Source organism: Schistocerca americana, chromosome 1 (genome assembly GCF_021461395.2).
Source record: "Schistocerca americana isolate TAMUIC-IGC-003095 chromosome 1, iqSchAmer2.1, whole genome shotgun sequence".
Lineage (NCBI taxonomy): Eukaryota > Metazoa > Arthropoda > Insecta > Orthoptera > Acrididae > Schistocerca > Schistocerca americana.
The window spans coordinates 1,126,181,699-1,126,207,289 of NC_060119.1; the positions used below are offsets into that span (position 1 = coordinate 1,126,181,699).

General features: G+C 40.9%; 1 protein-coding gene across 2 annotated transcripts in view; it reads left to right on the plus strand.

The window, feature by feature from the left end:
• The window catches only part of LOC124619037, an 88,030-nt gene that overhangs the window by 19,106 nt on the left and 43,333 nt on the right, over positions 1-25,591 (plus strand). Inside the window, exons 2-3 of one of the 2 annotated variants that reach the window (XM_047145394.1) lie at positions 5,460-5,530; positions 13,538-13,714. In XM_047145394.1, the coding sequence (XP_047001350.1) occupies positions 5,504-5,530; positions 13,538-13,714 (204 nt within the window). In that variant the 5' untranslated portion in view covers positions 5,460-5,503. The remainder of the gene's footprint in view (positions 1-5,459; positions 5,531-13,537; positions 13,715-25,591) is intronic. The other variant, XM_047145395.1, reaches the window with a different exon arrangement.

A 25,591-nucleotide genomic window follows, 5' to 3' on the forward strand; every position in this document is an offset into this window, starting at 1 on the left:
AGACCTTATGAAGAGTAACATTATGCAGTTTCAGAAAAAAAAAAAGAAAAAAAAAACCGCTAGTTCCTGATGAGGTAGACATTAACGTTCTTACACTAACTGAAACTTCCTGTGTAAAATGCCTAAGTTCAAAGGAACAACAATCTGGAATGGGATCAACACACACACAAGTAATTATGAAGCTCAGTTCAGCATCTTTTGCCTGTAGAAGCATCTCTCATTGTGTCAACATGAAGAAAAGAACTTGGTTCACATAGCAAATATTCACTGCTTGTTTTTTAATGGAATTCTCTTCAGAAAATTTATTCAGAAAAAGTGAGTTGTTGAGCTGTGGCTTATTAAACTGATAGTTTGGTAATTTTCACATCTGTCAACACCTGCTTTCTTTGGGATTGGAATTATTATATTCTTCTTGAAGTCTGAGGGTATTTCGCCTGTCTCATACATCTTGCTCACCAGATGGTAGAGTTTTGTCAGGACTGGCTCTACCAAGGCCGTCAGTAGTTCCAATGGAATGTTGTCTACTCCCGGGGCCTTGTTTCGACTCAGGTCTTTCAGTGCTCTGTCAAACTCTTCACGCAGTATCATATCTCCCATTTCATCTTCTTCTACATCCTCTTCCATTTTCATAATATTGTTCTCAAGTACATCGCCCTTGTATAGACCCTCTACATACTCCTTCCACCTTTCTGCTTTCCCTTCTTTGCTTAGAACTGGGTTTCCATCTGAGCTCTTGATATTCATACAAGTGGTTCTCTTTTCTCCAAAGGTCTCTTTAATTTTCCTGTAGGCAGTATCTATCTTACCCCTAGTGGGATAAGCCTCTACATCCCTACATTTGTCCTCTAGCCATCCCTGCTTAGCCATTTTGCACTTCCTGTCGATCTCATTTTTTAGACATTTGTATTCCCTTTTGTCTGCTTCATTTTCTGCATTTTTATATTTTCTCCTTTCATCAGTTAACTTCAATATTTCTTCTGTTACCCAAGGATTTCCACTAGCCCTCGTCTTTTTACCTACTTGATCCTCTGCTGCTTTCACTACTTCATCCCTCAAAGCTACCCATTCTTCTTCTACTGTATTTCTTTCCCCCATTCCTCTCAATTGTTCCCTTTTGCTCTCCCTGAAACTCTGTACAACCTGTGGTTCTTTCAGTTTATCCAGGTCCCATCTCCTTAAATTCTCACCTTTTTGCAGTTTCTCCAGTTTTAATCTACAGTTCATAACCAATAGATTGTGGTCAGAGTCCACATCTGCCCCTAGAAATGTCTTACAATTTAAAACCTGGTTCCTAAATCTCTGTCTTACCATTATATAATCTATCTAATACCTTCTAGTATCTCCAGGATTCTTCCATGTATACAACCTTCTTTTATGATTCTTGAACCAAGTGTTAACTATAATTAAGTTATGCTGTGTGCAAAATTCTACCAGACGGCTTCCTCTTTCATTTCTCTCCCCCAATCCATATTCACCCACTATATTTCCTTCTCTCCCTTTTCCTACTCTCGAATTCTAGTCACCCATGACTATTAAATTTTCATCTCCCTTCACTACCTGAATAATTTCTTTTATCTCATCATACATTTCATCAATTTCTTCATCATCTGCAGAGCTAGTTGGCATATAAACTTGTACTACTGTAGTAGGCATGGGCTTCGTGTCTATCTTGGCCACAATAATGCGTTCACTACGCTGTTGGTAGTAGCTTACCCGCACTCCAATTTTTTTATTCATTATTAAACCTACTCCTGCATTACCCCTATTTGATTTTGTATTTATAACCCTGTATTCACCTGACCAAAAGTCTTGTTCCTCCTGCCACTGAACTCCACTAATTCCCACTATATCTAACTTCAACCTATCCATTTCCCTTTTTAAATTTTCTAACCTACCTGCCCAATTAAGGGATCTGACATTCCACGCTCCGATCCGTAGAACGCCAGTTTTCTTTCTCCTGATAACAACGTCCTCCTGAGTAGTCCCCGCCCGGAGATCCGAATGGGGGACTATTTTACCTCTGGAACATTTTACCCAAGAGGATGCCATCATCATTTAACCATACAGTAAAGCTGCATGCCCTCGGGAAAAATTACGGCTGTAGTTTCCCCTTGCTTTCAGCCGTTTGCAGTACCAGCACAGCAAGGCCGTTTTGGTTAGTGTTGCAAGGCCAGATCAGTCAATCATCCAGACTGTTGCCCCTGCAACTACTGAAAAGGCTGCTGCCCCTCTTCAGGAACCACACATTTGTCTGGCCTCTCAACAGATACCCCTCCGTTGTGGTTGCACCTACGGTACGGCCATCTGTATCGCTGAGGCACACAAGCCTTCCCACCAATGGCAAGGTCCATGGTTCATGGGGGTAGGACCATCCCATTATTGGGAGCAAAATAAACATTGTTGAAATCCCACTGTTGTTATCATCATCATCTGCTCAGTCATAACATTTGAATTAATGATCCAGCTTAGGGCTAAGAATCAGAGAGAGAGAATGATTGGGCACATTTATGGGCATGAGTTGGTGATGAAAATTAGAGCTGAGGAGATGGTATAAGGAATGAAATATTGGAGCCAAGGCCTAGATTGAGAATATAAAGCAGATAATTGATAAAGTGAAATGTAAAACTTAAGCTGAAATGAGGTGAGCAGTTGGCAAGTGAGAGAAAAGGAGATTGAATCAAACATATTTTAAGAGTCGGTGACGTATGCAACAACTAAGGGCCATTGCATTTGCTTGTGTATATCGCTGAACTTTCATGTGTTACATAAGCAGATGTGAGAGAGGTGAGGAAAAACAGGCAAGCCAAAAAATAAAATGTACAGATAACTGAAAGGGAGTGTAAAAAAAGGAACACTCATTGAAAAGTAGTGCTAAGACCAAAGAAATTAATGTAAAGTATGGACATGTTGTAACATCAGTTCCCATCACGGAATTCTGAGAAAGGGGTGTCTGGGGGAAGGATCGAGACGACACGTGGAGTGAAACTGGCACTGAGCCCTTGGCTGTCATGCAGTATGCCATGCTCCTCAAAAGGATATTGTGAGTTGCCAGTAAATACCCTCTGTCTATGCCCATTCATCCTAACTGATAACTTGGTGGTAGTCATAGCAATGTAGAAGGGCGAACAGTGTTTGTATATCAACTGTTACATGACGTGTGTCTTTTCACAGGTGGCTCTCCCTTTGATAGAATATGTTTTGCCAGTTACGTGGCTGTTACAGGTAGTGGTAGGAGAGTGCATTTTCCACACCTCCTCCTAAACCACTGGATCGATTTCAACCAAATTTGGTGTGCATATCACTTACTGTCTGGAAAGGAGCAAAGGGGAGGGGGGGGGGGGTGGTTAAGAACCATGTAGCTCCCTTATGAGTGGGATGGGGGTGGGGATGAGGATAGTTGGTACCGCCAGACATCTCAGCTGTCCTGCAGGACCAGTGTGTTGTCTAGCAGGTAGTACTGAAATGCGTACCAGGTGGTAAGTGCATGGAAAGGTACAGCTGAGCAGAGAGGGGGGCGGGGGGAGGGGGGGAGAGATGAGGAGGAGGAGGAGGAGAGTGGGGGAAGAGATGGACAGCGAGAGAGGGGTGGAGGAGGAGATGTACAGTGTGGGGGGAGAAAGAGATGGACAAAGAGTGATGTGCAGTTTGTCTCCTAGTTGTGTTGTTCAGTGTGTCATCTGGCTCACGATCCTGAACTCTACATACAGCGAGCCACTATTTCTGTCAACTTGTTTTGGAAACAAATATCATGATAAACAGCTGAATATGGCAGATAAATTTAACATCCCCTCTGGAGTTGAATTGTGTAAAACAGCAGAGAATTTTTTATATATATATATATATATATATATATATATATATATATATATATATATATATATATATATATATATACACACACACATACACACACACACACACACACACACACACACCTAAAAACAAAGATGATGTGACTTACCAAACGAAAGCGCTGGCACACGTCGATAGACACACAAACAAACACAAACATATGCACAAAATTCAAGCTTTCGCAACATATATATATATATAATACGTCTGCTTGTGTCTGTATATGTGTGGATGGATATGTGTGTGTGTGTGCGAGTGTATACCCGTCCTTTTTTCCTTTTTTCCCCCCTAAGGTAAGTCTTTCCGCTCCCGGGATTGGAATGACTCCTTACCCTCTCCCTTAAAACCCACATCCTTTCGTCTTTCCCTCTCCTTCCCTCTTTCCTGATGAGGCAACAGTTTGTTGCGAAAGCTTGAATTTTGTGTGTATGTTTGTGTTTGTTTGTGTGTCTGTCGACCTGCCAGCACTTTCATTTGGTAAGTCACATCATCTTTGTTTATATATATATATATATATATATATATATATATATATATATATCATGTTGGACCAAATTTTATATCCTCGTGTCATAGAAGACTGCTGCCAGGGATTGGAACCACTGTGTGACATCCATCTCTGCCTCAGTCTGAAAACTCTGACTTGGACCAGACAGGAATTTCTTGAGGTTCAAAAACAGATGAAAATCACTGGGAGCAGGGTCTTGATCAAACATCCCCCTGGCAAAAATTTGCAGAAGCACTGTTGTCTGTCAAGACGTGTATGGCTGAGTGGTGTTGTGCAGTGAGGCAATACAGGCACTAAACATTCTGTGTCACTTGTTCTGAATGTCTTGTTGCAGTTTCTGCAGTGTTTCATAGTAATGCTCAGCATTCACCGTCTCACCTCCAGTCGGGAATTTGGCGAGGAGAACATCCCATCTGTCCCAGAACACAGCATTTTCTGCATTGACATAGTCTGATTGAATTTTGTCTTGCAGGGAGAGCCAGTGTGACGCTATTTATTTTTATTTATTTGCTAGTATATGGAACTAGTCAGTATTATATCTATATTTACAGTACAGTAAGGCACAAAATGGTTGCTTCATGTTAAAAGTCATAGGAGCTAATGTTTCATCATAATACATCAACAGAAATAATAATATTTATATATACATTATGAGTCATAAATGTTAGGAATAACTTACATTTATGCTTGCATTAAATGGCTCACTCATCTGTATGATAAAAAACTATGCAAATACTTGCTCATTTGCACTAAAAAAAGTCACTAGTTAAATAGAATGTAGTTTTCTCAGGTACTCCTTAAATTTTCTCTTGACTTTCGATGTTTCAGTGGAACAAGTCAGTATTATCACAGTATGTACAATACAGAAGAGCATAATATGCTTGATTCATGACAAAAATCTTAGCAAATAATATTACATCATAGTACATGAACAGAAATAATAACATTTATACATACATTGTGAGTCATTTATATTATGAATAGTTTACATGTGTGCTTGCATTAAATAGCTCACTAATTAGCACAAAAAAGCTACACAAATACTTGCTTATTTGTACTAAAAAAAATTGCTAACTGAATGGAATGAATTTTGTATCAGGTACTCCTTCAATTTGCTCTTGTTAGCCCACAAGATGATGCTGTATGACAACAGTGTGCAGAATATCCAAAGTAAGCAGCTCTTATGACATCCTTGTTTATAGATGATGCACTTATATGTAAAGCAAAAGCTGCAGAACGAACTCTTTTTTTTTTTTTCAAGATCTAGGATATGCTTAGGCCATTTTTATTTGTTATTATGGTATATATCCAAGAACTTAGCAAAGTCCACTTGCTGTGTTGTGGCGTAGCAAGACAGCCACGCCACGGAAGTAGCCGAAAGGCACGCATTCAGTGCACGCAGGCAAGAGATAGGTCTGTAACAGGATACGTAATGAATGCTATAAAGAAAAGTACGTAGCTTCTGGAATACTTAACTTTAATCCATCCTTGGTACATCGTTATTGACGATATAAGTGAGACTCCATAGATACATGCAATAAACTACTAATGGCGCCTTGCTAGGTCGTAGCCATGGACTTAGCTGAAGGCTATTCTAACTATCTGCTCGGCAAAGGAGCGAGGCTTCGTCAGTGTAGTCGCTAGCTACGTCGTCCTTACAACTGGGGCGAGTGCTAGTCCGTGTCTCGAGACCTGCCTTGTGGTGGCGCTCGGTCTGCGATCACACAGTGGCGACACGCGGGTCCGACATGTACTAATGGACCGCGGCCGATTTACAACTACCATCTAGCAAGTGTGGTGTCTGGTGGTGACACCACATTCCTCCCCCGCAAATCGGCGAACGGTCATGTTATAAGGCTTCCGCCCGCCGTGGGGAGGACCCCATGTTGACGTATGCGATGAGGTGGGGAGCCTAACAAAAGGCGAGGCTGTGCCACCCGCACCCGGCCATTCGGTCCGAGGGGAGCTAGGAAACGCCTGAAAACCTAGTCCAGGGTGCACGTCAACATGCGGTGTATGCGCCCGTAAAGAGACAGGAGGGGCCGAAGGGTCGACCTCCATTGCGTCGGGGTACCCAACACGCGAAGACGCCATGTGGTCCGGAGCGAGCAAGAGTACCATGGCGGAGGACGGCTGGTCACGGGAAGCGATCGGCGGCGCGTGACCCAGGGAGGCGCTTGGCGGCTGCAGCGAGGCGTCCACTGCGGGCGGCGCCGGCGGGAGAACAGGCGGCGGCGGCGGAGGCGGCAGCGGCGCGTCGCCATGGGGCAAAATGGAAGGCAGCGTCGGTAACACCTGGGGATGAGGCGAGCCAGTAGATGGGTCCCCAGGGCGCTGACCGGACGGCACCGTCGCTGAAAGCAGACGGGGAGCAGCAGAACCCGTGCGACGACAGAGGCGCAGCTGATTGAGATGCCGACGCACCTCACCAGAAGCCCCCAAAACCAAATACATCGCGCGGCAGAGGCAGCGAAGAATGCGCCCTTGCGAGCCAAGGCCGTGAACCTCGAGAGTTGCGATAGAATACAACGTTGCCTGGAGCAAAAGCAGGAGTCTGCCGCTGCACAGGAACCTGATGCGGCGGATGCAGCAAAGACATCACGGTTCGATGAGGACGACCGTGGAGCAACTCAGCCGGCGAGCGACCATCTCGGGGCTGAGAGCGATACGACGACAAAAAGAGCAACAACGCGCCCTCCCGAGAATGCGACTCTTTCAACTTCAACATCTGTGACTTGAAAGTCCGGACCAATCGTTCAGCGGCACCGTTTGACTGTGGCGAAAACGGCGCGGATGTCAGATGTTGAATACCATTGGCCTGGCAGAATGACTGAAATTCTGCGGACATGAATTGTGGGCCATTGTCGGAAACAATAGTCTGCGGAAGACCTTCAATGCAAAAGATAGCAGACAACGCTTGGATGGTGGCAGATGATGTCGTGGAAGACATCCGGACAACAAAAGGAATATTACTGAAGGCATCTACCAGAACCAACCATCAAGCATTCCAGAAGGGACCAGCAAAATCGATGTGCAAGCGGTGCCAAGGGGAAGTGGCTTTTGGCCATGCAAAGACTTTCCGCGGCGGTGCGGATTGTTGTTCGGCACACGCCATGCAAGAAGAACACATATTCGTAATCGCAGCATCGATCCCCGAACCAAGTACAGTGCTGACGAGCAAGGTATTTCGTTCGCACTATACCCCAATGTCCTTGGTGAAGAAGCCGTAAAACAGAGGACTGTAACGAACGTGGGACCACGACTCTGGACTGATCATTATCAGAACGCAACAACAAAACACCACGTCGAACAAAAAGTCTCTCCTTGTGAGCAAAAAATCGGCGAACCAACGGATCCTCGATCCGAGACTTTGACAAAGGCCATTGCGTAGCAACAAAACGCAAAACGGTAGCAAGGACCGGGTCAGCAGCTGTGGCTGTAGCTACACGACGAAAAGCAATCGGAAACGATTCGACCACTTCATCGGTTTCCGAATCAATGAACATGCAAGCAAGTTCGGAAGAATCGAATGCTCTATCCTCAGCAACAGGCAAACAGGACAACGCATCGGCATTTCCGTGCTTAGCAGTGGACCGATACAAGATATCGTAGCAGTACTGCGAGAGGAAAATAGACCAGCGAATGAATTTCTGCGCTGTACGTGGAGGTACAGGCTTGTTTGGATGAAAAAGCGACGTCAAAGGTTTGTGGTCTGTGATGATGGTAAAGTGACGACCATACAAGAAATCATGAAACTTTGCAACACCAAATACGAGAGCCAATGCTTCTTTCTCGATCTGTGAATAATTTCTTTGCGCAGACAACAGCAATTTGGACGCAAAGGCAATAGGGCGATCATGGGAGCCATCTTTGTGCGCAAGCACAGCACCGATCCCGAAATCCAATGCATCTACCATCAACAAAAGGGGTTTCTGGGGATCGAATGGCGTAAGGCAAGTATTGGAAAGCAACGCCGATTTCAACTGGCGAAAGGCGCATTCACATCCCGTTGTCCAGACGAACGGAACACCCTTACGGCGTAAACTATGAAGCGGAGCTGAAATGGAAGAGGCACGCGGGATATACCTGTGGTAGTAAGTAATTTTTCCCAGCACACTCTGTAGCTGCTTTAAATTCTGCGGCGAAGGCAAGTCTTGTATGGCACGGAGGTGCTCTGGACTCGGATGTATGCCTTGGGCATTGATTACATGTCCCAGGTATGGTAAGTCACGAGCAAAAAAACACACATTTGTCCTTCCGCAAGCGAAGACCATTTTGTCGCAACACTTGAAATAATGTTCATAGGTGTGCCAAATGCTCATCTGCTGTCTTTCCGGAGATCACAATATCGTCCAGATAGTTCGCAGCAGTAGGGACCGACGCACAAACAGTTTGTAAATATTGCTGAAACAATGCAGGGGCGGATGCACACCCGAATGGCAGTCTTTTGAATCGGTACAAACCAAGATGCGTGTTAACCACCAAGACGCGCTGGGAATCCTCGTCCACTGGTATTAGCAAGTACGCATCTGCTAGGTCCAACTTTGAAAAATATTGACCCGGGCACAGTTTATCAAAAAGATCTTCCGGGCGGGGTAAAGGATAAGTTGCAATCACTAATTGTGGATTCACTGTTGCCTTGAAGTCCACACAAAGTCTCAATTTTCCGGAAGGTTTCGGCAAAATTACTAAGGGTGAGACCCAGAGAGAAGCTTGCACACGTTCAATTACACCTTGTGATTCTAAATCGTGTAATGTTCTTGCGACCTCATCACGCAATGCGTGGCGAACATTGCGCGCTCGGAAAAATTTCGGTTGCGCGTTTACTTTCAGTTCCAAATGTGCTTCACAGTTTTTAGCGCAACCTAAGCCCGGTGCAAAAATGTCTGCAAATTCTTCACACAGACGAGAAACACTGTCTGAAGGCACAGTCTGATTCACAGATAGGACCTGATTTACAATAGACAAGTTAAACAATTGAAATAAATCTAAACCAAACAAGTTCACTGCAGAAGAAGAACGAAGAACGTAAAATGACACAAGTTTTGTTTGTCCCTTGTATGTTGCAAGAAGAGTGCACTGTCCTAACGCAGGGATATTCTGACCTGACTAACTATTTAACTGAACATTTGCGGCACGCAACGGAGGTTTGCCCAGTTGTTTGTACGTGTCGTGATTGAGCAATGAAACTGCAGCTCCGGTATTGAGCTGGAATGGTATGACCTTGCCATTAAAGTCCAAATCTACAAAAAGTTTATTGTCCTGCTGACGACAAGAGCGACTGTCTCGTGCAATTTGAACTGATACAGGTACAGCATCACTTGCTAATTGACGTGATTTCCGGCGACGTCGACGCACACTTTGTGTGGGACGAACACAGTCACTGTTAGAGACAGTGGCACTGGATGAAGTGGAATTAACTACATGAATGTCCATGGGCGAAGGTTCACGAGCCTGAGTATTCTTGGTTCGATTCCGGCGCGAAGCAAAGGGCCTGGAATGGTTGTGATTGTCTGATCTGAGCTTTTTCTGGCAAACACTTTGAACATGTCCTTTCTTATTACATAAAAAGCAAATAGCATGGCGTGACGGGCAATTTTCACGCGAATGTCGAGTAGCACACCGCGGGCATGATTTCACTGCATTTGTATGCTGGCGCAGCACACCTGGTTTAGAGCGTGGAGGCAGCTGCGTGGACGTGCGCGAGGGCAGTTTATCGGTCCGCGCAGCGCGCCCGGCGGGCCGGTTAATGTTACACACGGCTGGCGAAGTTTCAAATGATTCCTGTGCAAAGTCAAGTGTGTCTTGTCTATCTAATATGTCTATCACTTGCTGAAGGGAGGGATTAACTAGTTTCAAAATTTGTTCCCATATACGAACATCAGAAACGTTCTGTGCTATTGCATCACGTACCATAGTATCTGAATAAGGGAGTCCACATTCACACGCAAAAGCACAATCCCGAGTAAGGCCTTGCAATGTTGCAACCCACTCCCTATTAGTTTGACCGGCCGCACGTTTTGTACGAAAGAAAGTATACCTCTTTGCAACTACATTAACTGTTTCCTTGAAATAGGCATCTAAAGCAGACAAAATTTTTTCGTAGGACAGAGTTGCTACGTCGCGTCGGGGAAATAATTTCACTATCACACGGTACGTTTGCACCCCTACACACGACAATAAATGAGGCTGCTGCTCGTTACCTTGAATTCTGTAGGCGGCGAGAGGAAATCCAAACTGGTGTGACCACTCCGTCCATGTTTCCTTAGCTGGGTCAAATTGCCGGAACGTGGGTGCAACAGCATGTTGTGGCTGCGGTAGTGGTGAAGCGGCGGCGGCCGCATCGTTTTGCAGTGCACGTTGACCCTGGACGAGCTGTCCAAGGGCATCCAATAACGCCTGCGTCTGCTGATTCTGCAAGCGATAAAATTCGGACAGTACATCTGGCGAAGCCATGACACAAGTAAATGTAAGCAAGTAAGGATAAAGAAGAAAACCGTTTTAATCGTTGTCGCCAACTGTTGTGGCGTAGCAAGACAGCCATGCCACGGAAGTAGCCGAAAGGCACGCGTTCAGTGCACGCAGGCAAGAGATAGGTCTGTAACAGGATACGTAATGAATGCTATAAAGAAAAGTACGTAGCTTCTGGAATACTTAACTTTAATCCGTCCTTGGTACATCGCTATTGACGATATAAGTGAGACTCCATAGATACATGCAATAAACTACTAATGGCACCTTGCTAGGTCGTAGCCATGGACTTAGCTGAAGGCTATTCTAACTATCTGCTCGGCAAAGGAGCGAGGCTTTGTCAGTGTAGTCGCTAGCTACGTCGTCCGTACAACTGGGGCGAGTGCTAGTCCGTGTCTCGAGACCTGCCTTGTGGTGGCGCTCGGTCTGCGATCACACAGTGGCGACACGCGGGTCCGACATGTACTAATGGACTGCGGCCGATTTAAAACTACCACCTAGCAAGTGTGGTGTCTGGCGGTGACACCGCATGCTGTATATGTTGTCCATTACACTTTATATTTACATCCTCTTCTTCTTTCTGCATCACATGAAATTGTATATAATAAGTTTTATTGACTTTCAAAAGAGAGTCCATTACAGTTAAACCATTTGAGAATATCATTAAAAGCACAGTCAGCAGAGGATTCTAGGTTTCAAGAGGTATTAAGAGAGTAGTATTACCAGTAAATAGGGCGAACTTGCTCATTTAAATAGTACAGCATGGGAGGCAATTTGTAAATATAAGGAATAGTAAGAGCCTCAGTACTGAGACTTGTGGAGTTCCATTACTATCACTACTGGTAACCCTCTGCTTTCTGTCTGTAAGATAAGATTTAATCCATCTCCTCTTTACTCCATTTAACACAAAGAAGTATGTTTTATTTAACAGTTATTTGTGTTTGATGCCATCAAAAACCTTGGAAAGCTCACATAGGATTCCAATTGGTGCTAATTTGCGTTAAGAGATTGCAGAATTTGATCAGTGGAGGAGAAAATAGCATCATCAGTTGATAGTCCTTGCTGAAAACCAAACTGATATTGAGAGAAAATGTTATGGATGTTCAGGTGATCAACAATAAATATTAATTTCTTGTAATGTGGCTCTACAGATTCCATTTTTTTAATAACATGTTCTCTTGTATCTGTAATTGTTTTTATTTCACTATTGAAATTTCAGCATTTTTTTCCATTTTCAAGCATAGATTTGATGTTATTTTATGTTATAAATAGGTTAACATAACTTTCTTGTATAATTGTGTTACTCTTGATGGTACTATAATTACTCGTTTTTATTAATGAGAAAGTAGATTTACCAGAATTCTGATAGTAAAATAAAAACTATTACAGCTAAAAGTGAATATGATGTCATTTCAAACATTCATAAATATAATACTAAAAGGAAAAATGTCATACACTATCCATCAGCCTGCCTTACTGTGACACAGAAAGAAAGGAGTGAGGTGCTTAGCTATAAAAGTCTTTATCACCTACCAAGTGTTGCAAAGAATTTAATGGCCAATAAAATTAACTTCAGATACAAACTGAAATCATACCTACTTTAAAAGTCCTTCTACTCAGTAGAAGAATTTATGGATGTGTAGTACGCTGTGTGTGTGTGTGTTTAGCTGTGAGGAGGTGGTAGTACCCCTGGAACTCCACAAGGAATTTCAGCCAAACGTGGGAAATATTTGATTTATTATTTACTGAAAAAAAAAAGAAAACTGCAGTGGTTTCCCACTCCCAGCACCTAGAAGTAGGAAAGGAGTGAAGAAAGAAATAACTTGAAATAGTTGAAAATTACTTATATTATGTGTATCAGCAATTATTTTGACTAAGAGCAGTCTAAAGATTTGCAGAGAATAGATGTAGATGGAAATTTAGATTTCCTTGATATTACATTACTGTCATTTTGCAAAGTAATGTGGTAGGAAGAAGTAACATCTTAAAATTGTCTGCTCTTGAAATTTTAACAGGAAGCTTCTCTATGATACTTAGTGCTTCTTACATCTACCAAATTAACCACTGACAACATAATTTTTGTGAGTTTTCTCTAACTCTTCTACAAGTCCTACCTGGTAAAGTTCCTTGGCTGATAAGCAGCAGCTGGCCCTGGCCGAGCAGTTCTAGGTGCTTCAGTCTGGAACCGCGCCGCTGCTACGGTCACAGGTTCGAATCCTGCCTCGGGCATGGATGTGTGTTATGTCCTTAGATTAGTAAGGTTTAAGTAGTTCTAAATTTAGGGGACTGATGACCTCAGATGTTAAGTCCCATAGTGCTCAGAGCCATTTGAACCATTTTTGATAAGCATCAGTCAGTAGTCAACAGAACAAGAGACTTGTAAGCTACTTCCTTCACAAATGAATTACTTTTCTTTAGGATTCTCCCAATTAATTTGACTGTGGCAGATTTTCAACTAAAGGAAAAAATAATTTAAAATTGAAACAGGACATCATTTAAACAGGCAACCCTGGCTTTGTTCTGTAACTCATCAGTATCATTATTGGTAACCTTGTGGCTGTTTTTGTTGCTCTCAAATTCCTTACATTTTAGATTATCCTAAATCTTCTCAAACAAATGCACATACAATAGTAACAGTGCCATGCATACCTTTTATTTTTGTTTGTTATTACTAGGGGCTAACTACCATGGTTCTTTTTGTTACAGTGCCCTCAAATGAAGAGATTTCGCCTTGTGACATGTTTGTTGCTGGTAGCAGCAGGAAGTGCCCTACTGGAAATGAGAACTAATCCTTCAGAATTCAGTGCTCTTCAGTCAGCAGTTATAAATGTTGATCACCAAGATCTGTTTCGTTTCATTTGTCACACTGACACAGTGGAAATGGTTTGTACTTTTGGTGTTGCATCATCATATCACTCAGCACAAAAATTAGACACACTCTCTCTCTCTTTCTTTCTCATTGTGTTCTGTAGATATAATTAGAAGAACCTTCAGGAACGTGGAACAAGTCTATTTACACATTAAAAAAAGACACACAGCTTAACCTCCATACTTTGTTAAGTATGAAATGTAACTATACTGCTTAACGCTATTCCTGCTTGTGCCAGCTAAGTTTCCTCTATTATACTAAACAGCTACTTCTTAACAGCTATTGGTGTGTTAATGTTTATGTTGATTACATTATAGTTACCAATATCAACCATGTGGAAAGGAAAGAGTGCTGCTCACCACATAGAGGAGGAATGAAAAAGGATGCTAGAAATGTTCATCTTTTGGACTACGTCCTTCATCAGAAGTAGAAAGCACACACACATTCATGCAACTGCAACTATCACGCACCAGATCACTTTCACCTCTGGGCACTGAGGTCTAATTGTCTCTGAGGCAAGGAACAATATAGCTGGATAGTGAGTGGGGCTGCAGAAAGGGTGGAGAGCAGATGGGAGGGCGGGGGGGGGGGGGGGGGGGGGCTGTCAACAACCCATCCACCCCATACTCCCACTGTGGACTACCACTGTCGACCACTACTACAGGAGCCTCCATCAAATCTCTCGCACAACTGCTCATAACTGCCAAACCCTGCCTTGCAGACATCATATTACATTTACCACACCCTCATAAACTCACTCTTATCACCCTATAGAACCCTGGGCCTAAACATAGCTGTAATGCAGTCACAAGCCTGTCCTCCAAAAGCCTCAGACATGCAGAAATATCAGTCCTTCAAAAAGCTTTACCTTTTGCTCCACTCTCAAATTCAGTCATGGTGGACTTTAGATGTTCTCTTCTTTTCCTAGTCTCTGTAGTGGAAATACTTTTTTGCCAGTAACCTGACCAGTCGGACTCAATCTAAAACCAATATTGAACCCTGCCTGACTGCAAATAACCCTGCCTTCGAGACACAAATTGTCCCATTATCTTTCCTAACCTCAAACATTGCCTCACCGCCAAAGTACAAAACCCTCAGCATGGAAACTGACCTTACATCTGCAGAAAGAACCACAATCCACCATCTGAAAACTGAACCACTGTCTTTTAACCCAATCTGCGAACAAAGGCTCCACCATTGTGGTTGTGATCTGCATGGACTACATCTACATTTGTGATTACTCTGCTATTCACAATATAGTACCTGGCAGAGGATTCAGCTACCATTCCACTCTCAAACAGTGTGTGGGAAACATGAGCACTTAAATTCTTCTGTGCAAGTCCTGATTTCTCTTATTTTATCATGATGATCATTTCGCCCTATGTAGGTGGGTGCCGACAGAATGTTTTCGCAGTTGGAGGAGAAAACTGGTGATTGAAATTTTACGAGAAGATCCCATTGCAACAAAAAACGCCCTTGTTTCAATGACTGCCATGCCAATTCATGTATCATATCTGTGGCACTATCTCTCCTATTTCGCAATAATACAAAATGAGCTGCCCTTCTTTGAACTTTTTCAATGTCATTCATCAGCCCCACTTGATGCGGATCCCACATTGCACAGCAATACTCCAAAATAGGGCAGACAAGTGTGGTGTAAGCAGTCCCTTTAGTAGACCTGTTGCACATTCTAAGTGTTCTGCCAATGGATCGAAGTCTTTGGTTTGCTCTACCCACAACATTATCTATGTGATCGTTCCAATTAAGGTTATTTGTAATTGTAATTCCCAAGTATGTAGTTAAATTTACTGCCTTCAGATTTGTGTTACTTAACGCATAATCAGAATTTAGTGGATTTCTTTTAGTACTCATGTTTCACACTTTTCTTTATTTAGGATCAATTGCTACTTTTCGCACTATGTATATTGAGCAAGCAGTGAAGGAAACAAAAGAAAAATTCGGAGTAGGTATTAAAATCCATGGAGAAGAAATAAAAACTTTGAAGTTCGCCGATGACATTGTAATTCTGTCAGAGACAGCAAAGGACTTGGAAGAGCAGTTGAACGAAATGGTTAGTGTCTTAAAAGGGGGATATAAGATGAACATCAACAAAAGCAAAACGAGGATAATGGAATGTAGTCGAATTAAATCGCGTGATGCTGAGGAAATTAGATTAGGAAATGAGACACTTAAAGTAGTAAAGGAGTTTTGCTATTTGGGGAGCAAAATAACTGAGGATGGGCGAAGTAGAGAGGATATAAAATATAGACTGGCAATGCCAAGGAAAGCGTTTCTGAAGAAGAAAAATTTGTTAACACAAAGTATAGATTTAACTGTCAGGAAGTCGTTTCTAAAAGTATTTGTATGGAGTGTAGCCATGTATGGAAGTGAAACATGGATGATAAATAGTTTGGACAAGAAGAGAATAGAAGCTTTCGAAATGTGGTGCTACAGAAGAATGCTGAAGATTAGATGGGTAGATCACATAACTAATGAGGAGATAAAATGAAAAACAAACCACCTTCAGTCACAAGTTGCGTTTATTTACTGCACTATGCATTTCGAGCCCTGCAGGCTCATCTTCAGGTGCTTTTTAGCGATTCACATCAGGTTTTTTAGTTGTTTGCAGTTTAACATTGTATGGTGTCTGCTTCTGTTGTGCAGTTGGTACACGCAATATACATCTTTAATTTTGCAGTACATACTGGGATATATACATAGTCACACACTTTTTCGCACATTGTAGTAGTACAATGTGCGAAAAAGTGTGTGACTATGTATAGATCCCATGTATGACACTATTGAACAGACACTGTCATTGTTTTAACACACGGCCTATTTATGTTACAATAATTCCACTGTTCAATTGACGCATCACTCTAATTGATACAGACTTCCTGACTGAAAATCAGCCATGGACTGACTGTCTCAGGACTAAAAATCGGTCCTTTATATATCTTCACAATAATAGACTATACATTGTTCGATATTTAAGTTACAGAAGTTACAATTAAAACATAACCCATTCAATTATATATATATATATATATAAAAAAATTCCTTCTTTTTAACTGTTCCTTCTATGCCAAAGGTTAGGCCAAATTATTTGTTTAAATAATGAAATTAACAGATATATTTATGCAAACAATGCTTTTGACAAACAAGGTAATATTTTGGAATTAAATGAGGGCTCACTAGGTAAACATGTTTTTGAATAGAGCCGAATAACTACTTAGTTCTTCTTCCAACTGTTTATAACTAGCACAGAATTTATATTTGTTTATAAGTCAACAATAGAACCTAAGTCACAAAACAATTACTTATCTCACCCTATAGCAAAAGACATTAACTAGAAATAGTCAAAATAAATTAGGAAATTAATGACACACAGAAAACTAAGCACAAAATTAGATCTGGTGCTAAATTCTTTAAGACTGAGTGCCAACCTTTCTCTTTTATGAAAATGCAGATTATACTCGGCAACGACCCATACCAGTGTTGGCTGTTGGATTGGTTCCTGTTGAGGCTATTGATAGGAGGGATTTCACAAGGCATGGCCTACATCTCAATAGAAAAGGGAAGGGTAAACTGGCAGGGTTGTTAGCGAAATCCATAAGGGGGGACACTAGTCCTCATGGATGTACCTCTTTTTTAGACTAATATCAGTGTCCAATGAGAAGTTCAGGCAGGCAGTTGCTAAAGAGGACCAAAACTCACAAAATTCTCACAACAGGAAAGTAAATAATAATGTTACCATATTTAACAAAAATATTGGTGGATTAATGAAAAAAGTAGATTCTCACAAAAGTAAAGTAAAAAGTAATGTTACCATTTTTCATCAAAATATTCCGGGATTGAAGAATAAAATAGATGAGCTCCTGGTTTTTTTAGATGTCATTGAATCTGATAATGTAATAGTTATATTATGCATGTCTGAGCATCACATTGTATCTGATATGGAAAAGGTAAATATCAGTGGTTATAAACTAGCTGCACATGTGAGTAGAGAGAATAAGGTGGGAGGAGGAGCTGCCATATATGTCAAAAGTTATCACTGTGTAGAAAGCTTACATACAAAAAAGTTTTGTCTAGAGCAACATATAGAAGCATGTGCCTGTCAACTTATACTGAAGGAGGGCTCCTTTATAATTGTAACAGTATATAGGTCCACTTCAGCAAACTTTCATTTATTCCTGGAAAACTTGGATGCCTTGTTGTGCTATCTGTCAGATAGGGGAAAGCAAATTATTATTTGTGGGGACTTCAATGTTGATTCACTGAAAGAGTGTAATAGGAAAAATGACTGGAAGTCTTGCTCGGTTCTTTCAGTTTGATATCTGTCATTAATTTTCCTACTCGGGTAGTAAAGGACAGCAGCACATTGATAGATAACACTTTTATAGACCAAGATAGGTTTAAAAACATAAATTCTTGTCCTGTTGAGAATGGGATTTCTGATCATGATACTCAGCTAGTTACAGTATATGACATAGCTCCATTCAGTAATTCAGAACTACCCTACAAAGTTGTGCGTTCAATTAATGACTCAACAATTAGAAATTTCAGAGAAAATCTTCAGCAGTTAGACTGGGATGAGGTGTACAAGGAACATGATGCTAATTTAATATATAACTTATTTCATGATACACTTGTAAGAGAATTTGAAAACTGTTTCCCCAAGAAAGTAGTTAAATCTAATTATAAGAAACCATGCAAAAAACCTTGGCTTACTAAAGGAATAAAAATATCTTGTAACTCCAAAAGGGAACTGTATCTAACAACAAGAAAGAGTAATGACCCAGAAACAGCCAAATATTATAAAAACTACTGTGCTACATTAAGAAAGGTTATTAAAAAGTCTAGAAGCATGTGCATCATGTCTGAGATTAATACCTCTGATAACAAAATCAAAACAATTTGGAATATTATTACAAGGGAGACAGGACAACCAAGAGTACAGGATGACGGCATCACCATCAAAGTGAATGGAAACTTGCAACAAGACGGAAGCCGAAAACATTTTGAATAATCATTTTTTAAATGTTGTAGAGAAAATAGGATCTAAATGTTCATTAAAAGAAGCAAGGCAGTTAATGGAAGAGGCCTTACCCACACCATTTGATACAATTGAAATTCCACCCACCTCTCCTTCTGAAATTAGGAAGATAAAAACTCTCTCAAGAATAAAAGCTCACATGGAATTGATGGCATTTCCAGCAGAATAATAAAAGCTTGTTCCCAAGAAATAAGTGGAGTTCTTAGCCACAGATGTAATAGCTCTCTGTAGCAGGGTATTTTCCCAGATAGACTGAAGTATGCCATTGTTAAACAACTGCATAAAAAAGAGGATACATCTGATGTCAACAACTACCACCCAATCTCTCTTCTGACAGCCTTATCGAAAATTCTTGAAAAAGTAATGTATTGTAGAGTAGCTTCACACCTTTGTAAAAATAAAGTTTTAACAAAATGTCAGTTTGGTTTCCAGAAGGGTTTTTCAATGGAAAATGCTATATATACTTTCACTAATGAAATATTAAATGCTATGAGTAACCGGAAGTCACCCGTTGGGATTTTTTGTGATCTATTGTGTAAATCATGGAATACTTCTAGATAAGTTCAAGTACTGTGGTATGAATAGGACAGTGCTCAAATGGTTTAAATCATACCTAACTGGAAGAATGCAGAAAGTTGAAATAAACAGTTCACATAATATGCAAAAAACTAGTGATTTCTCGAACTGGGGAACAATCAAGAATGGGGTGCTGCAAGGTTCGGTCTTGGGTCCTCTGCTGTTCTTAATATATGTTAATGACTTGCCATTCTATATTCACGAAGATGCAAAGCTGGTACTTTTTGCCGATGATACAACTATAGCTATCACACCCGACAGTACACAGTAAATGGAATGATCCCATTAGTAAATATAGACTTCGATCAGAAATCAGTAGCTAAGGTAGAATATTCAAAATTTCTAGGTGTATGCATTGATGAGGGGTTGAACTGGAAAAAACACACTGAGGATCTGCTGAAACGTTTGAGTTCAGCTGCTTATGCTATTAGGGTCATTGCAAATTTTGGCGATATACATATGAGTAAATTAGCTTACCACACCTATTTTCATTCTCTGCTTTCGTATGGCATCATATTCTGGGGTAACTCATCACTGAGTAAAAGTGTGTTCATTGCACAAAAGCATGTAATCAGAATAATTGCTGGAGCTCATCCAAGATCATCCTGCACACACTTATTTAAAGAGCTAGAAATTTTCACTATAGCCTCACAATATATATATTCACGTATGAAATTTGTTATTAACAATCCGAATGAATTCAAAAGTAATAGCAGTGTACATGGCTACAACACTAGGAGAAAGATGATCTTCACTACTCAAGGTTAAATCTAACTTTGGCTCAGAAGGGGGTAAATTATGCTGCCACAAAAGTCTTTGATCACTTACCTAATAGCATCAAAAGTCTGACAGATAGCCATATAGCATTTAAAAGGAAATTAAAAGAATTTCTTAATGGCAACTTCTACTCATTAGGTGAATTTTTGGATATAGTAAGTGGGTAATTTCCCAACCTCCACAAAAAAATAAATAAATAGATAAAATAAAATAAAAACATATCAAAAAATAAAAAAAATATTGAGTGTCATGTAATAGTTTGTCTAATGTAAAATCTTGTATAGACACCTTTTATTAACCTGACACGTTCCACATCATTACGAAGTGTCGTATTCATGATCTATGGAACAAGTACTAATCTAATCTAATCTAATCTACTCATGTATGTTAAAGGTAATTATGCAAAAATGAAAAAAATGAATTTAAGGAGGCAGATGGCAAAACAAGAGAGCAAGTAAAAAGCTTCCAACTTCCAGAGCACTTGCTCATGAAAGGCAAAGGTCCCGAGTTCGAGTCTCGGTCAGGCACACAGTTTTAATCTGCCAGGAAGTTTCATATCAGCGTACACTCCGCTACAGACTGATAATCTCATTCTGGAAACATCCCCCAGGCTGTGGCTAAGCCATGTCTCCCCAATATCCTTTCTTTCAGGAGTGCTAGTTCTGCAAGTTTCGCAGGAGAGCTTCTGTAAAGTTTGGAAGGTAGGAGACGAGGTACTGGCAGAAGTAAAGCTGTGAGTACCGGGCGTGAGTCGTGCTTCGGTAGCTCAGATGGTAGAGCACTTGCCCGCGAAAGGCAAAGGTCCCGAGTTCGAGTCTCGGTCGGGCACACAGTTTGAATCTGCCAGGAAGTTTCAGCTTTCAGCTTGCTTCATCACAAGCTGCTTCGCTACGTCAAGGATATCTACTTCTATGTTTCTCATCTTGTCAGTTGTCCTTGCTTGGAATTCAGGAATATTTACTTCATGTTCTTTGGTGAGGACTTTCAGAAAACTGTGTTTAACAACTCTGCTTTAGTGGCACTGTGATCAGTGACTTCACCATTGTTATCGGTGGAGGGGCTCTACCGGTTGTCAAATACATCACCTACGAGTCTTGCCACAGTGATGCCATTCCAGAACTACAGCAGGACTTCCAGCACCTCCTCAAATCCTCAGAGCCATTCCATACTCTCTACCCTGAGTCTGTTTGTTTCCTCGCCTCCGCCACTCCCTGCACTCATACCTTGTACATGTTTCCTAAAGTGCGTGAACCCAACTTGGGTTGGACTTGGTGTGACATCACATGTGCTGGACAGCTGTTCAAATTGCTCCCCAATATTTTATGAAGTTTTAGACTTCAGATACATATTTTAAAGATTATTGGTGTTAATATTTGCTGTAAAAGTAGATTATTAGTGGATTTCCATTCATCTCAATCTCTTGATTTGAGAGGTCTGTTATTGATGAGTGCACTTACGTTCTTCATTGAAGTCTCAGCAGTTGTTTACATTTCGCAGCGTGTGGTTGCAACTGCAGCAGTTCTAATGCAAAGTACTGACAAAGTTGTTTGTGCACTGTATTTGAATATTAAATTTAGTACTCTTCAATAGTTCATACAAATATTAGCAGTGTGTTTACACTTTGCGGCGCTGTAGTGGCCCATAAGTTAAGTGCTGACAAAGTTGTTTGTGCACTGTTATTCAGTTATTAAATTTGGTAGTTTTCAACAGTGTCTCACGCTGTTTCTGATAAGATAGCAGTTCAGTAAACTTTTGTAGGCTTTCATCCACTGTGTTTTTTAGAGTTGTTTGTGCATTGAATTCATTTATTACATTCCGTACAGTAATTTCCACCTGATGTTTCTTATTGTTTCTAGTGAGATATTGCAGTAAATCTTTCGTTCAGTGTGTTTAAATTTGTTGAGTGTTCCAGAAATCCCTTGAATTTTTGGTTTTAGATAAATAATTGTGTGAAGTTTTGCAGTATTCATATTAGTTGTGGTTCAGTAGTATTAACAAAAGAAGCTGCTTTCTTAGTAGAGAGTGAAATTTTGGGTAACTATTGTTATTTCTTTAAATAGTTCTGTTGCAATTGAACTTAGGCAACATACACTTTAGTTTTTTCAGCAACTGTTAAAATTTTACCATGAGTGAAAAGTGTGGGCTTTGTCGTAGGTTTATGAGTAGCAAGCTACAGTGTGAGATTTGTTCAAAATATTTTTATTTGGGGGAAATGCAGAGGGGAAGCCACTGGGCATTCTAGTGAGATCATCTCCTGGAAATGCAGAATTTGTAGCAGAAATAAGTTGATAGAGGAGCAGGATGTAAGATCTGTGTCCTTCAGGTGTAGTTACAAGATGCAAAGGAGGAACTAGATAGCTTGAGGAGGGTAAAGTGCACTGGGGAATGGAAGCTGGCAGTTGGTAAGAAGGCAACTAGGAGGAGGAGGAGATATTCAGACAATTGTACTGTGTATATAACCAATAGATTTGACCAAGTGTTGGAGTTGAGTGGAGGGCAGCCTCTTGTAGCTGTAGAAGTAGGAAACATGCAGCAGTCCTCAGCAGTTAGGGAGCCTAAGTCAGTTGCAAATTCTAACAGAAAGAAGGAGATTCTGCTGCTAGGCAGTTTGCATCGCAGAGGTGTAGGCCAGCAGTTGCAGGAAGTGTTGGGGAGTACCAGCTCACCAGCATTGTGAAGCCTTGTGCAGGATGGCTCAGGTGGTTGTTAACATAGAGGAGTTATGTAGGAATTTTATGAAGGTGTTGATAGTGGGTGGAGCTGGGAATAGTGTTAATAGGGACGGGGAGTATGATGTAGGTGGTGACTTGGTAGAGATAGCAACTCAAACTGGTGGCACTAATATGCACTTCATGCAACCGTTTCAGTGTCTTGATCGGCATCATCTTAATGCTGCTGTTAGGCGTGTTAACATGGGGCTGGAAAAGGTGCTGATAGCAGAGGGCATGGCTCACATTGCAATGGTGCCAGTTAAGTCTATTAACAGATTGGGTTTCACTAGGCATGGGTGCACCTCAGCAGATATGGGAAGGGAAGGCTGGCAAAGCTTATAGGCGATAGTGTAGTGGGTGGTGGTGGGATCACTGATGGAAAAAATCCTGTATTAGTTGGTGTTAGAGCTGCACCATTTTTTAGACTGAAGTCAGCTGATAAGTATCCCTTCTTAAAGGAAGTCCCTCTAACAAAGGGATCACCTTCTGAGGAAGTCAGGTATCCAAGTAGTAGAGGAATTAGCATATTTCATCAAAATATAAGAGGTATTATGGATAACGTTTGTAAACTGCTTATACGTGTTGACACTGATGTTATAGGTATATTGGAGCACCACTTAAATAATTTGACAGTTCAGGGCATTCCTTTTCCAGGATACAGATTATCTGGCTGTTTTTCAAGGAGTTCTTTGCAGAGTGAGGGAGTGGCCATGTGTGTAAAAAACAGTATTCCATTTGAGTCCATAGATGTATCATGGCATTGCACTGGACAGGTATTTGAATGTCATGCAGGGGCAGTTGAATTTAGTGAAACTATACTTCTAATTGTTGTTTATAGGTCCCCTAACTCTGACTTCAGAGCATTTATGCTCAAGCAAGAGAGGGTTCTTGGTTCACTTGATAGGAAGTGCCAAAAATTATTTATATGTGGTGAATTCAGTATTAATTTTGTATGTGATAGTGAAAGAAAAAGGATGTTGAAAGAACTCCTAAATTTATATGATCTGATGCAGAAAGTGTTTCTTCCAACCAGGGTACAGAGGAACAGTAGCCCAGCCATAGATAATATTTTTACTCATTCTTCATTACTAGATGGGCATTCTGTTAGTGAAAGGGTGAATGGCCTTTCAGACCATGGTGCACAAATTGTAACACTAAAAGGCTTTTGGACATAAACAAATGTTATACATATTTACAAACTACATAGAAAAACTGATCCAATGGCAGTAGAGAGTTTTTTAAAACTTGTTAAGGAACAAGAGTGGCAGGATGTTGATAAAGCTGATAACATATATGACAAATATAATGCTTTCCTTAACACATTTCTCATGGTCTTTGAAAGTTGCTTGCCATTAGAGTGTTCTAAACAGGGTACTAGCAGTAAATGGCAGACTAGTTGGCTGACTAGTAGGATGTTCATGTAGAACAAAGTGGGAATTACATCTACATTTACTTTGGTACTCTGCAAATCACATTTAAGTGCCTGGCAGAGAGTTCATCGAACCACCTTCACATTTCTCTATTATTCCAATCTCGTATAGCACGTGGAAAGAACGAACACCTATATCTATCCGTACGAGCTATCATTTCCCTTATTTTATCATGGTGATTTCTTCTCCCTGTGTAGGTCGGTGTCAACAAAATATTTTCGCATTTGGAGAAGGAAGTTGGTAATTGTAATTTCGTGAGAACATTCCATCACAATGAAAAACACCTTTGTTTTAATGATGTCCAGCCCAAATCCTGTATCATTTCAGTGACACTCTCTCCCATATTTCGTGGTAATACAAAATGTGCTGCCCTTCTTTGAACTTTTCGATGTACTCCATCAATTCTATCTGGTAAGAATCCCACACTGCGCAGCAGTATTCTAAAAGAGGACAAACAGGCGTAGTGTTGGCAGTCTCCTTAGTAGATCTGTTACATTTTCTAAGTGTCCTGCCAGTAAGATGCATTCTTTAACTAGACTTCCCCACAACATTTTCTGTGCGTTCCTTCCAATTTAAGTTGTTCGTAATTGTAATTCCAAGGTATTTAATTGAATTTATGGCCTTTAGGTTTGACTGATTTATCGCGTAACCGAAGTTTAACAGATTCTGTTTGACACTCATGTGAATGACCTCACACTTTTTGTTATTTAGAGTCAACTGCCAATTTTCGCACCATTCAGATATCTTTTCTAAATAATTTTCCAATTTGTTTTGATCTTTTGATGACTTTGTTAGTCGATAAACAACAGCATCATCTGCAAACAACCTAAGACGGCTGCTCAGATTGTCTCCCAAATCGTTTATACAGATAAGGAATAGCAAAGGGCCTATAGCACTACCTTGGGGAACGCCAGAAATCACTTCTATTTTACTCGATGACTTTCCAATAGTTACTACGAACTGTGACCTCTCTGACAGGAAATCACAAATCCAGTCACATAACTGAGACGATATTCCATAAGCACGCAATTTCACTACAAGCCACTTGTCTGGAACAGTGTCAAAAGCCTTCCAGAAATACGGAATCAATCTGAAATCCCTTGTCAATAGCACTCAACACTTCATGCGAATAAAGAGCTAGTTGTAACAATACCAGAGAAGGAAAGTTGCTACCCACCATGTAGCGGATATGCTGAGTCGCGATAGTTTCTATTGCGACTCAGCATCTCCGCTATATGGTGAGTAGCAACTTTCCTTCTCTGGTATTGTTACATTCCATCCTGGACTTCCCATTGTTTGATTAAAGAGGTAGTTGTGTTTCACAAGAATGATGTTTTCTAA